The sequence below is a fragment of the Adiantum capillus-veneris genome, chromosome 5 (genome assembly GCF_014529385.1).
Source record: "Adiantum capillus-veneris isolate H3 chromosome 5, ASM1452938v2, whole genome shotgun sequence".
Lineage (NCBI taxonomy): Eukaryota > Viridiplantae > Streptophyta > Polypodiopsida > Polypodiales > Pteridaceae > Adiantum > Adiantum capillus-veneris.
The window spans coordinates 59,937,968-59,953,055 of NC_140935.1; the positions used below are offsets into that span (position 1 = coordinate 59,937,968).

Here is a 15,088-nt window from a genome sequence, read left to right on the forward strand (position 1 = left end):
CTACCATATACATAGCAATGGAAAGCACATGTATATAATGTAAATGTTAACACTACATCCCATGTCCGAGTTTACAAAATGTATATGGGCATCTTCGTAATTCTTTTTGGAATTAATATATAACACTCACAATTTGTGAGTTCTGCAAAAAAAGGGGAAATTACCAAAATACCCCTCTAATTTGAGGAAATTCCCAAAATACCCCTCAAATTTCAAAAATTCCCAAAATGCCCCCGATATTTTGTCATAAATTCCCAAAATGCCCTTCAAATTTTCCAAAATTCCCAAAATACCCCTGGTTGTGAGACTAAATTTCTCGAAAAATAAATTTTTGGGAAAATTACCAAAATACCCCTCTAATTTGAGGAAATTCCCAAAATACCCCTCAAATTTCAAAAATTCCCAAAATACCCTTGTATCTATTTTGGTTGGAATGTTCAAGATTTTCTAATCTTCATTCGTTTTTGACAATTGAGATCCGTTTTTGAGTGCTCAGCATGTAATTTGTCACCAATTACCATCGCAAAAAAGGCAATTATGTCTAAAAATAATGAAGCAATTCATCTCCAAAGCCTACGTAACCAACTCAAATTGTAGTTTTAGCATCTTGTACGATAGACAATCACTCTTCTTGTGAAGACCTACATAAAAATTTATTTTTCGAGAAATTTAATCTCACAACCAGGGGTATTTTGGAAATTTTGGAAAATTTGAAGGGCATTTTGGGAATTTATGACAAAATAACGGGGGCATTTTGGGAATTTTTGAAATTTGAGGGGTATTTTGGTAATTTCCCCCCCAAAAAAAAAAGGATTATCAACCACCCGTGAGTCCGTCCGCCGGTGGGTTTCAGTATCAGGTGGACACCGCCCAAGGCAGGCTCCAGGTCGGGAGAGGAGGTATTCGGAAGAACCAATGAGTGAGTGCCGGGTCAGAACGCCAACGCATTTCAGAATGCTTCATTTTTCTCGCGTAAGAGGAGCAGCAGGAAGAAGAAGGAATCAATTCCATCTCCGCTACGTTACCCCTTCGCGTTCTCGTCCTCAGACAGCTGCAGAGCGATGGTAAAGCTTGGTACGTATGCGGCGGCCAGTGCTGCAGGCACTGCCGCCGTCGTCTTCCATGCTTTCCACAGTCGTGGCCAATTCTACCCCGCCATGCTCTACCTCGCTACCTCCAAGATCAGCCTCGTTCTCCTCTCCAACATGGCCCTCGTCCTCATGTGTGCTGTTTGGCAGACTTTGAAGCTCCTCTTTCTTGGTCGCCTCCGGGAAGCTGAAGTTGAGCGGCTCAATGAACAGTCCTGGCGTGAGCTTATGGAGATCCTCTTTGCCATGACCATCTTTAGAGAAGAATTTAATGTGCCCTTTGTGGCAATGGTGACTGTTTTACTCTTCATCAAGGCATTTCATTGGCTTGCTCAGAAGCGTGTGGAGTTTATTGAGACAACTCCTGCGACCTCACGCCTTTCCCACATTCGGATGGTCTCCTTTCTTATGCTCCTCCTCCTCTTGGATTGCGCCTTCCTATACAGATCTGTTGCCTCTCTCCTTCGAACAAAGCAACCATCAGTTGCCCTCCTTTTTGCTTTTGAGTAAGTTCACATATTCAATTAATGTAGATCTGCTATGCAAGTGTTGTGTGCTAAATACAACACTTCACTTTTAGTTCATTGGCATTGGTATTTTTGGCAATATAATATTGGGAATGAGGTAAGTATATCCATAGGACTTTAGAATCTCCTTTGGTTACATGAAACTATTATCGATCAAATCGATGCAAGCATTGTATCAGAATAACGTAGTAGAAAAGAAATTCTGATATGATAATGGAATGCTTAGCCACAAGATGCACACATCTCATCGTTTATGTATATTTCAAAAATATAGTGCACATTACTGCACCGGGGCACAAAGAGATAGATATAACACTAAGTAGAGATGAGGACTGGTGCTCATGGTGCAATTTAAGCAAAGAGACGAACATTGTACTGGAATTGGAGTGGCTTTCCGGCCTTGAAGTTTATGATTGCAAGGTATGCCACATCGCAATTGAGATCTGCCACAAGTTCCTATGCTTGAATGATGGAAACATGAGAATGCCAGGGAGGTGCATGGATGGATGAGATTGTAAGATACCGGTCTCGGATTTTGTTGCATGCATCAAGCATGTTGTGGATCATAGGTGATGCTTTTTGTCTTGCACACGATGTGTGGCTGATGCAGGTTCACATTTTTGTGAAGCTAGATCCTCTTACTTGTTCCTAAGCAACTGCTAAACGAGAAGAACTAGATTACTTTCACTTTAGGTGCTGGCTGATTTCTAAGATGGCAATTTCTTTATCTAGAGTGAATTGGTTAATTTATTGATTTATCTAACTTATGGTGGGTTGGCTTGGAGAGCTTTCAAATTCTAAAACTTTTCTCTAGTTGAAGGTTGGAATGAGTTTTTTGGTAGTTGCAAGAGTTTTCCTAGCTCAAAGGGCAGCAAAGGATAGCAAACTATGAGCATAAACAAGAGAGCGAGAAATTGGTGTTTTTGGTCCCATGTTAGAATTTTTGATATTACTCGCTTCAGGGGTAGCTCCTCTCTCCATGCTCTTCTAGAGTTACGGGCACAGCTTAGGGTGTCTGGTAGGTTGGAGCAAATGGCATTATCTTTGGCAGTCCTTTAAAGTTTATAGTGTTCGGTGTAGCTCCAAACATCTTTTCCATTTAGAAAGGTGGTTCTATGAGAGAGAGAGAGAGAGAGAGAGAGAGAGAGAGAGAGAGAGAGAGAGAGAGAGAGAGAGAGAGAGAGAGAGAGAGAGAGAGAGAGATGATGAAATGAAATGTTGTATTAACGTCTTCAAAAGGCCAAAATGACCTATGAGACCAATCTGTTACAAAATAGTGAATCTGATATCATGTCTGGGTACAAAAGAAATAGAACAAAAATACTACTTCTACTAGAATCCATCCTCATCTGCACTCTGGATGTCGAGAGAGTATGGCTCGAATCCTCTGTTGTAGTCTCCGTCGATGCTGTGTAGCCCCTCTCCTCAATCGTGGCCGTTTGGATCTCTGTAGCTCCAGTGCTTGGTCGATGAGAGAGAGAGAGAGAGAGAGAGAGAGAGAGAGAGAGAGAGAGAGAGAGCTCTGGTGAAACGGGCCTGTTTAATCGAAAAAGGGCGGTAGACCTTAGACTTAAACCTTATTTGCTTTCACCCATTTAATTTGTCGCCCACTTTACCTGTACTTTCAAGACACAACAAAGGGGAAAGGGATACAGGCTGCTAGACTGCACATGTATGAGAAGACCGACACTTGACTGGCCCCTAAATTAGGGGTCCCTTTCAGTATTTCTTTATTCTTTGACAGAGGGAATAAAAGCTGTGGTTCCCTACAAGCTGCCCCACAGGATCTTGGCTGAATTTCAATAGTTCTGGCCTGATTTCGGCAGCATAACTGTACTAGAACCCTTCACAGTCAGTATTCCCACGCATTGGATGACTTTCCCGACGCATACGGACACTTTGCAAAACCTGGCGAGAATCTGCAGCACGCTGAATTCTCTGTTTTCTGCCCCGAAAATGCGCAAGATCACTTGTACAGCGGTCCCCTTGCGTCCCCGAACCTCCTGGGGGTATTAGGGTCCGTTTAGGGCCGAAACCCTAAACCTGCAAAAATACACAGCAGGCTGTAATTCACTGTTTCGGGCTCCGTTTTGCGTGCCGGTTGCATCCGTAGCAAGCCCTCGAGCTCCCGCACCTATAGGGCTACTTGCCCTTTGAACCGAACGAGATTTCGCACGTGAAACCTCTCCGAATCACTTGTACCTGCGGGGGATTAGCCGCTAGCTAATCCAGTACCTGTGTAAGAGGCTCTTGCCTCGGCAATCGCGCATGAACCCACACAACTGTACATTGGTCAATTGAAAAGCCCACTAGAGGGGCATAACATACTGCCATAGGGGAGAGAGGGCAGTGCGTAGCGTGCAAGGCATCACTCCTGGCACCGCACTGTACATAAGAGGTAAGTAAGCATTCCATTGAAGCTCTCAACCTGAGACAGGCTGAAAATGAGCCCTCTCCTCTCTAAAATCAGCGCTCCCCTCTTCATGCATGAGGAAAGTGCACAGAAATGTGCCACTTGGCACATTTACAGGCCATTTCCCGTTTCGGGGTTGCCGCCTAAAAATCTCCCGACCGGTTGTCCAGTTGACTCCACGGCAGAGTAATAAAATGTTCCCCTTGTCATTCCGGAGGTAATGACGCGAACACATTTTCAGGTCCAAAATAGCAGTTCCCTAAATTTTAGGAGATGCTTCCATTGTATCTTTCTAGGTCATCTGACCCTCTTTGTACACTGCAGCCACACCAAGAACTGAAATGTAGCCTCTGTAGCAAAGGATTCCACTTTGGCTAGTCAATGACCCCACTTTGGCTAACCATAGTCCTAGTCCAACCTTAGTGCTCTCTTGCCCTCGGGCTTGGACTCCCTCTGAACAGTTCCACTCTAGCTATGCAATGCAGGGCAGTTGGATTTCCCGAGGGGTGTTTCCAAAAAGTGAAAGTAAATAAATAATAATAAAGAAATCAACAAAAAGGATAGATAGTAGTCACACGCTGGTGACAGTTGGGATCCAGGAGAGTGGCATTGGCCCTCGTTAAGCGATGACGACGCTCCTCTTATCACGCTAGTTAGAGGTGTGGCGGTATTAGAGGTGTGGTGGTAGGCTTTCGAGCGAAAGTTTTGGTCCTGCCTCCGAATCAGCCGTAGGATATGTTTTTTTCATGTGGATGATAGCACATGCTGGATTGCATGTAGGCACTTGGTTTGCAATCATTGGTCGTGATCCGGCTTGTCATACTTCGGAGCCTGAGTCTTTGAGGCACTGTTTGTAGGTTTGTCTATATGCGCAACTAGTGTGGATGGCAGTTTGTTGTTTGTTGATTAGAGTGGGCATCCACAATGGGTTTGTGATGTGGGGGGCAGTTGCATGGCTTTTGCAATTTCCGGGGTCACACACCTTTTTTTAGGGCTTGCCGACAGATCCAATCTTTCTGCCTACTCCCTTAGGATATAGACTAGGCACTCTACAGATGACACCAGATGCAGGTCATGCATTGGATTTCTCTCATCGAGACAATTTTCACCACGATATGCAGCATCACGTGTTGGATCATGTGGAAGGCTCGTTGTGCCCATATTTTGGGATCTTAATCCTCCCCTACGTCCACCGCAGGTCATGCATTGAATTTCTGTCATCGAGACACAATTTTCACCAAGATATGCAGCATCATGTTTTGGACCATGTGGAAGGCTCGTTGTGCACAAATGTTGGGCTCTTAATCCTCCCCTACGTCCATCGTCTTGACAACTATTTGGACAGAGCTTCTGCATACTCTTCGCAGTTAGTGGGATTCTTCAGCCTGCTTGTGCAGGGCAACTGTAACAAACTGTTGACGTGTCAAAGCGTAAAGAATGGAGTCAACGTACAAATGTGGTCGAGGGGCCTAAACCCTAATGTCTGCCAGAAACCCTAACTGTTGAAACCCTAATGCTGGAAACCCTAACCCCAAAACTTGCAAACCCTAATTTTAAAAACCCTAACCCTAAAACTTGCAAACCCTAATTTTTGCCAGAAACCCTAACCCTAAGGCAGTAGACAAATTCCGAAAATTGCGCTGACATGATGACGTGGCAGGCTATACGGATTTTCGCGTTTTGTGTTGGTTGATGACGTGGCAGGCTATACGGATTTTCGTAAATTGCGCTGGCAGCTTTTTGGCTTTGCTTTTGAACTAGAAGCTTTTGAGTTTTAAAGGCTTTTTACTATAATTGCTTTTCAGACCAAGGGTCTTTAAATATGAGGCTAGGGCTCATTCTCTGGCATGTTTCCTAGAGAAGGTGCAGAGTCTGGAGTACCGGCTTGTACTTTGATGATGCAATATAAAGAAATACCGAAAGGGGCGCCAAGGTTTGAGGCCAATACTCTCTGGGGTGGAATTCCGCCACTCCGTGTCGCGTGTCGTCTCTCTCTCCATTTCAATTCAGTTGTTATTTGAAGTGCTTAAAGTTGTTCATTCTGTTCTTTTCTATTGGCACGTGGTGCCTGCCTTGTGACAATGGTATCAGAGCATCAGGCGTGTGCTTTTCTAAAAGCATACCGGTCCTACAAAAGAGCAGACAGAGCTATTGGAATTTGATTCGAGGTATCTTCGCCCTCCAACCCTGACTTATTAGCCACTCCCACCCTTACTTCATCGTGCATCGGGTGCGCTCCCGTCTTCACCGCAGTGTCTTACAGGGCATAAGCCAATTAAGATCACTTGCAAGAGAAGGATCCAGATTTGTTTAAAGTCACTGTTTTTCTCAGAAGCAGTGCTATGCAGATGTTGATGTCTATAGCTACCAAGCAGCATACTCCAAGTACTTGAGTGGGGTATCTTGAAATGCTTGCCATGGAAACCCTAACAGATTATGACTTGAAGTTTCTCGACATCTCCCAGTAGATGTCTCTTCACGAGCAAATGAACTTGGAGACCGAGTGCGATTGCTATCTTGGGACTACCATCACCGCCAAAGAAACACTGTTTGTCCAAGAGCTGATGGACCATGCTGTGCTCGGCTACGACCTTATGAAAGAAACCTAACCCTAATTTTTGGTGCAGGTTTCAGGATGGAAAGTCAATCGACTTTTCGAGCTCGACTGATGTCGAGATTGTTTTTTAAGTTTGAGTTCTGTTTGATCTTGTTTGGTGATTTTGTTTGAAATGGATGGTATCTGTTTTGAACCTGTTTTGGTGCCGATTTGAATTGTTTGACTCTGGTTTGATACTGCTTTCAATGATTGGTGATTTTACTCCCGGGTGGAGAAGTGAGAAATGATGTTTGAGAATGCTTGTTTATACTCATGGCCCGGACCCTTGTGGTTATTTACGGGGGGAGTATTGTTGTTGTTACTCATGGCCGGACTTGGATGGTTATGCGGGAGGAGTATTAAGAAGTCTGAGTAGTGGTTACTCTCAGCACCTCCAAACGACGCAGGCTGCGGTCTGGGGGGCGTTTGGTTGTAAAAGGCCTCTATATCTCATGGCCCGGACCTTTTTAGGTTATACGGGAGGAGTGATGAGGGAGTCGTTGAATATCTCCCGGCCCAGACCTTGTTAGGTTATGCAGGAGGAGTGTTCATCGGCGGCTTTATGTTTCTATGTCTTGTAACATGCATATGTGAGCATTTGTGTTGCATTGTGATGTGCCAACCACTGAATATTAGTAATTACTAATTGGATGAGATTGCCTGGGTATGTAATTTTAGTGCATCAAGACATCCGAGGAAGATCAGTACGGTCTGGGTGTGATGGCTAATTTTACTACGCCGGAATATCAAGAGTTCCGATCTGGACGAAAGGAGAAGCTAACTCCTTGATCAAAACAACCGATAGGAGCAGCTAACTCCTTGATCAAAAGAGCAGAAAGGAGAAGCTAACTCCTTAATAAAAAGAGCAAACTGATTGTCCCTCGGAATGACCCTCGGAAATTTTTGAGCTAACTTGAGTTGTTTTGCAGGTATGCTGCAATCGCGGACGATTACTCTCTTTCAAGAAGGTGAGATGTAACAAACTGCTGACGTGTCAAAGCATAAAGAATGGAGTCAACGTACAGATGTGGCCAAGGGGCCTAAACCCTAATGTCTGCCAGAAACCCTAATTGTTGAAACCCTAATGCTGGAAACCCTAACCCTAAAACCTGCAAAGCCTAATTTTGAAAACCCTAACCCTAAAACCTGCAAACCCTAATTTCTGCCAGAAACCCTAACCCTAACCCTAACCCTAAGGCAGCAGACAAATTTCGAAAATTGCGCTGACATGATGATGTGGCAGGTTGTACGGATTTCCGCGTTTTGTGCTGGCTGATGATGTGGCAAGCTGTACGGATTTCCGTAAATTGCGCTGGCAGCTTTTTGGCTTTGCTTTTGAACCAGAACCTTTTGAGTTTTAAAGGCTTTTTACTATAACTGCTTTTCAAGCCAAGGGCTTTTAAATATGAGGCTAGGGCTCATTCTCTGGCATGCTTCCTGGAGAAGGTGCAGAGTCTGGAGTACCGGCTTGTACTTTGATGATGCAATATAAAGAAATACCGAAAGGGGCGCCAAGGTTTGAGGCCAATACTCTCTGGGGTGGAATTCTGCCACTCCGTGTCGCGTGTCGTCTCTCTCTCCATTTCGGTTCAGTTGTTATTTGAAGTGCTTAAAGTTGTTCATTCTGATCTTTTCTATTGGCACGTGGTGCCCGCCTTGTGACAGCAGCGGAGCAGCGTCGATGCTTCTTTCTTCACAGATGCGCGAGATTGTCAGTTCTTTTCAGCGGAGATCATGGCCACATCACATGGCATTATGCACCTCCATAGTGATTCCTTTTACATTCATCATACAAGCCACCTTGATGTATATATAGCTCACATCTTGTTAGCCCACCTTTGTACTTCCTCTAGGTGATAGGCCATTGTGCATCTCCAGAGGTCTCTTATGTACACAGAATCAACCCCTTCTCTTGCCAATGGAGAGAGAGAGAGAGAGAGAGAGAGAGAGAGAGAGAGAGAGAGAGAGAGAGAGAGAGAGAGAGAGAGAGAGAGAGAGAGAGAGAGAGAGAGAGAGAGAGTTCAGACAACCTACAACGCAGAACACTGAAGCGTTTTTAGGGTTTCCTGTGCAGATGCGAAGGTAGGATTTAATTTGCAGACTTTGCGATCTTTAGAAGTAGTTCAACTCGAACTCACTTGTAGACCTTGTGCACTGCTCAACCAGACCTTGCCTGGCGAAGAGTCGCAACCGTAGAGCGAAGGGGTGTGACCAGTTGTCGAAGGAGTGTGGCTTTTGGCGAAGAGACACGTCTTTTGGGCAAGGGGTGTGACCATCCAAGCGTAGGGGTCCTCCTTGGCATGGCACTTCGCGTATCTGCAACTAGGAGTAGATGTACTATTGCAACATAGTCACAATCGTGACATTCCCTCCCATTTAAAATGAGAGCCCGTGTCAAAGAAATGACTTCTGATGTTGATAGAATTTTGGAAAAGCATTGAATCTTCAAAAATCTTCAGTCTTTGAGTTATCTGAAATCTTTGTCTTGAACTTTTGCTTCTTGCGAAACCTTTTTGCTTTGACTTCTAAATCCTATTCATTGCATTGTTCAAATACTTTTGAGAAGAATCTGATTTAATTAGGTTGACTGCAACAAGAGATTGATCTTTGAAATTCTTCATGCGATGTAAGATTTCTGGTTCAAAATCTTCCAGTAACTGCGAAATATTTGGGAAAGAGGAAATCTTCTCAAGGTACTCTTCGGATGGGGTAACTTTAACTTTATGAATCACTGGAGAGGATTTTGGCTCGAGACTGTAATCATCTTCCAATAATGAATCCCAAAATTCTTCAGAATCATCTTCAGAAACTGTGACTTCATGACTTGCAATTGGCATATCATCATTCAACAAAGAATAAAAGGAAGCATAGTCGTCTTTAGACTTAGAATCCGCAACTATGTCCTTTTTTTTGTCTGATAACGAAGTATCACTTGCAAAAACTTCTTCATCAATAATAATTTCTGCATCTGTATCGGAAATCATATTCGTTTCATAATCCACTATATCATGCTGTTTGACTTGTACATGTGAGGCTTGAATCACTCGTTTCGCATGATAAAGCCCATGTAAAATCAGTTCACGTCCATCTTTGAACAAAATTCAAATTGATAGTATGTCCTCAAAAGCTAATTGTGGGATCATACTGGAATAACCAATGCTGTCCAAGAATCATGTCGTAATAAGATAAAGGCATGATTTCAAAATCCAGTTGATCTGCATAATTTTGAATATCGAATTGCAACTGTCGAACTGTCTGATCACAAGTCAAAATTGATCCATCTGCTAATTCCACATCATATAAGTAAGATGTCTTGAGTTGGTAAGCCAAGTTGTTGCACTATCTGAGTGCTAACGAAATTATTGAGCATTCGCTGTCCATCAAAATGTTGATGGAGCGACCATTGATAGTTCTAAGAAGGCTCAAAAGTTGCTTTGAGAGAGGCTCTAAAACTGAAGAATTGCACTGAGCATGCTTCATAAGAATAGTCGTATCCTCTGAGACACGAATTGTATTGACCACATATTTTCCTTTATCCCTAGTAGAACCTGGTTGTTCAGAATTCGATGATGTTTCCGTGTTGGAATTTCTTTTAAATTAGACGGATTTGGTTTCTTTGGACATTGATACCATGTATGGTCACCACCGCAAATTGTACATAAACCATTCTTCTTTGAAGTCGAAGATGCATTTGACGAAGAGCCTTGCTGAGTATTGGAATGCTGATCTTGAGAAAAATCACGTCCTTCAGCATGATCAAGTGGAGGAACATTTGAGGAAGATCTGCTTTGAGACTGTCGATCTTCAGAGTAGAACCTTGGAGTTGAATAAGGTGCTGTGGCTTGTTGTCTGAACTGAGACTGATGTTGCTGACTTTGGCTATAGCTGTCTCTGCGATCGTGCTGTGAAAAGCGAGTGCTATTTGAAGCTCTGTCATCAGGAAGAAAATTCCGTGTAGGGCGCCGATTATCGTCAAGACGCTCCACATAGGCAATTGTAGCATCTAAGGTGGTAGGGTTGTATTTGTGCACATCGTCCTTTAGGTTGGGTTCGAGTCCGTCGATAAAGCTGTGAAGTTTACCAGAGGGACTAAGGGTCTCCATCTCCAGAGTTAGCCTTTGGAGCTCTGTGATGTACGCGGCCAAGGCGCAGATGGCGAAGAGAGGACCGGGCATGAAAATCCGCATTGGCAGGTTTGAACGCCTTGCGAATAGCACGCCGGAATTTATCCCAAGAAGGTGTGTGTTTCCCACCAGCAACTCGTCGTTGCCACCAAAGAAATGCTGTGTCTTTGAGCAGAGAACTAGCAAGTGCAACTTTTTTACTCTCGACCAAGTCCGTGTTGGACAAGTAGACCTTCATTTTGAATAGCCATTGGTCAAGCACGTGCTTGTCGCGGCGACCATTGTACGGTTCTGACAGTTTAACATCAAGCTTCTTTTTCCGTGCAGCATTAAAATTTTTATAAAGTAATTGAAGTTCGCGTTTGTCTACCTTCTCAGTTGGATCTGGTTCATTTGGTTCATCCACTGAAGCTTCGGAAGAAGGTGTGGAAGAATCAGCATTAGTTGTTAGAGAAGCCGTAGGACGACTCCGAGAAGTATTTTGTGTCTGCATCTCATCCAAGTGAGTGTGTAGTGATGCGAGACTTGTGGAAAGTGTGACCATTTGCTCTTTGATGAGAGCGAGGGCTTCTTCCGACTGTTCGATGCTGTCTTGTGATGTCGGCATGGTGGTTCCTCAAAAGAAACTCTTGAACAGATGCAGGTTCTGGTTCGCGAAGAGGTTCTGGGACGGGTTCTCTGAACGAAAACTCTGTTCGAAACGGGTTTCGGCTCTGGTGTCAGGTAATAATCTCGAATGAACTACCACTTCAGGTGCAAAGTGTTTTTAAAAAAAACAAGAGAACAATGTTTGGAATTCGTCGCCGGCTATGATGGCAAAAAGACTCGCGCGTGCAAAGTGCACACAAGGCCAGCGCGAGAGAGTGGAAGAGAGGGCGACGCGGCTGTAAACGAATGCTGGAGTTCATTTTGATCGGGTGGTTTTTTTTTATAAAGTTAGTTTATTTGGGGATTTATATGATCAAGCGAGTGAGTTCACATGGGTTTAAAAAATTTGGGTTCTCTGGTCGGTCATCCGAGTTTGGGGCGGGCTTGTCACGTATAATAAACTTATAAGGCTTATAAAGGTTAGCCAGCATAAAAAAAAAACATCAGCGTAAGAATTCTGCCAGCGTAAAAACTCAGCCAAGAGATAGCGCAAGGCATGAAGAGGCACTACGATGTTGAAAGAGCACGAAGGTATGGCTGATAGGATGTGACTGCTCGCCGCGTGCTAAGAGTCATGGTGAAGGGTGTAAGCGAAGAGGCAAGTCACCCACGATTTTGTTTGCTTGCTCTGTGGGTGCTGGCTGAGATACATCTATGCCAAGGCTAATATTATGAAGAGGTACCTCAAAGGGCCAAAGAAGATGGGATTTCCAGATCAGGAGTGTATTCACAACAATTCTTGCAAAGGGGTACACCCGTTCACTCTGAAGCCTTCATACACGGGGAGAGACTCCAATACAGATTTACACACCTAATTGGTGCTTATGTAGTTACTATTAGGATAACAAATACCATGTTACCTCATACCATCGCGGAAGAGATTGACTTCCATCTTTCTTTTGCTTCCATACAACTCCGGGAAGGGGATAGAGGGTAGCGGCGAGGGTGAGGCTCACAACCTTCGGGTCCCGAGAAAAAAATTTGCTATGATACCACTGTAAGGATTCTAGGTACTAATCCTTAATTAAGTACTTAAACTCATGATTAAGACTTAAGAAACTTGAACTGTACTCAGAAACAAGACTTAGAAGACTCTGTGTTGATTGATTGAATGTGTGATACAAGGGCTCATGTCACGTGACACATCCAACCCTATGTGTTCGTGGACAAGGGGTTCAATTCAGTCAAGCCAGTCTAGAATAGGAAGTGATCCGGTACCTTTGTGAGTCTGTTCGCAGACCGTGCATGTCCAGATACTTAGATTAGATGCATATCCTCTAGTTGCACACATCATGACCATCAGATTCCAGTCAAAACCCATCAGTAGCATTTTTACAATGCATAGACCTATTTTTCCTATTTTTGACATTTTTCACTTATTATTTTTAAGTGACTTTTGTTGGGAAACTGAGTAGTGCAAAATGACTAAGTTAATATTCAAGGAAACCCTAGCACTAGCATTTTTGGAGAAGAGGTAGCAGGAGCGCTTGCTCACATGCAACTTCTCAGCAGAACCCTAAGATTCTCTAGCGTTTTTGCATCACAGCAGATGAGCTAGCGTTTTTTGACAAGAATCCAGATCAGCGAGCGTTTTTGCATGTGCATCAGCCTGGCGACAACAAATTACAGATCAGCACTAGCGTTAGTGGTTTGCACCGGTAGATCTACAGCGTGTTTGCAGCAGGACCCATTTTTAGCCCTAGCGTTTTTGGTTTGCAGATCAACCTCAACGTTTTTGCAGATCGTCGCGACAGAATCAGCCCTAGACTCAGTGTTTTCAGTTTTCAGCTGTCAATTTCCGCAATAGAACCCCCAAACCTCGCATATCTCACCTTCCCGCAGCAGATCCTCTCGCCGCACGGTCAGATCCCGCGAAGTTTGCAGTTTAGGCCTGGAAAACGTAGATTTCAGCATCTGTGTTTTCAACGCATCGTCGGCGTACCATCGTCATCGACACAGAGTCAAAATTCAGCAGATAAAGATTTGCCCTTAGCATTCTTAGATTTCAGCCCATCTCGTCGTCGTCGACATCGTCGGCAAATCCAAGCATTGTAGAGATTTTGGAGGAAGAGGAGAAGAAGAAGAAGATGCTGCTCTGAAGGCAACATCTTGGAGCTCATCATGCTCGTTGTAGTAGCATCTTTCAGGTGCAACTTTCAGACGACCGCTGTGCCGAGTCTCTCTACAATCGCTCTCCTATTCTTGTAGGGACCCGAATGTTGGTTGGTTTTAGAGCATTGGACACCATATCTCGATGTTGAGGAGTTCGTTCGCCAGCAAAGGATCCCTTGTTTGAGTCACTCTCTCCTTTTCATCGCTTCTAATCTCTCTTAGGTTGTGTTAATGGTGTAGCTACTAGGTGGTGCCTGGTTATACCAGGTTCACTGGCTATAAAGATAGGCGCATCACGGATACAAGTCTACGCACCTGGGGACACCCATTTCCCGGATACAGTACAACTTTGCGATTCCACCATAGACCAGGTTCGTCTACAGAGGTTGGTGGTTACTGGTTGCACGGATTAGTGTCTTAGATGCCATCAGTTTGGGCACATGGTGAGAGACTGTCACAAACCGATGATGGGACATGTCCATAGGTGTACCCAACTTAGAGGGCACTTGTCGACAGAGCCCTAGGGACACTAGGAATAATAAAATGACTAGCAGATTGTTGTTGTACGGAAATTTTCGCAAATTATGCCGAGCATGTTGACATGGCTGTCCATACGGAAATCTCCGCAGAACGCGCTGTTGGGTGTTGGGTTAAAGGCCCAAATGGCCCCCTTTAATGTACATTTTAAAGGTTACTAACCTTTGGCCAAGTTCACATTGAACTTGGCCACTAACTTATTAAATTGGTACTTATACAAATAATAAAGGGATAGTGAGTTTTTTACAACTCACTCACTTATCCCCTTGCAACATAGCGTGCCCTCTCTCTCTCTCCCTATCGTTTTGCTAGGGCTTCCTCTCCTGCTGGCTTTCGCCACTTCTCTCTTCACACACTTTGCACTTCTTTGCGTCCTCTTTCACTTGCACACACCGCCGTGCGCTCATCAACGGGTATCAGAGCCCCATTAGGGTTTGCCTCCAAACCTGCAAACGCTGAATTTCAGCCAAGAAGGTCAACTTTCACACGAGATTTTGCAATTTCGTCGCCAAAGGACTCGTCCCCGAACACTAGAGAGCTCCTGGCAACCCAAATTGACCCAAAACAGGTTGAAATTAGGTCAAAAACAGCAAATTACAGGTTTTGCAAATGATGTATTAAGGTGTGGGAATACTTTTGCTAAGTCCCCGCTACCCGAAAACATTGAAATTGCCGAAAAACAAGCCTTGAAACAGGTGTTTTAAGAAAATTTCAGATTTACGCAGGTTTTTGCAAGTGTTTTTATGGTGCGATTACATTGGGGAAAATGCAAATTGATGCAATCTACGCACGTTTGACAAATTTTGGCTATGTATGACCATTTGTGGCTCAATTTCATGCAATTTTGATGCTACAAATTGGGGCTTTTGCGCTTACATGCTTCTAAAGGCTGTGTATTAGCCTTATGTATGTCCTATGAGGCTAAAAACAACTAAATTTGTTGTTTTCGAGCACAAATTCACTCGCTGAAATTTCCTACGCATAAATTTCAGAAATTGAATTTTGCACCAAAATCGACCTATTTTGCCCCAAATTGCTCCTGT

At 43.9% G+C, this 15,088-nt stretch overlaps 1 protein-coding gene across 1 annotated transcript in view; it reads left to right on the plus strand.

Moving 5' to 3' along the window:
* Window positions 1-920: 920 nt before the first annotated feature.
* LOC147457379 (ERAD-associated E3 ubiquitin-protein ligase HRD1B-like) overlaps window positions 921-15,088 on the plus strand; it is a 61,023-nt gene continuing 46,855 nt past the window's right edge. Inside the window, exon 1 of the mRNA XM_086512269.1 lies at window positions 921-1,594. Coding sequence (XP_086368395.1) covers window positions 1,062-1,594 — 533 coding nt within the window. The 5' untranslated portion in view covers window positions 921-1,061. The remainder of the gene's footprint in view (window positions 1,595-15,088) is intronic.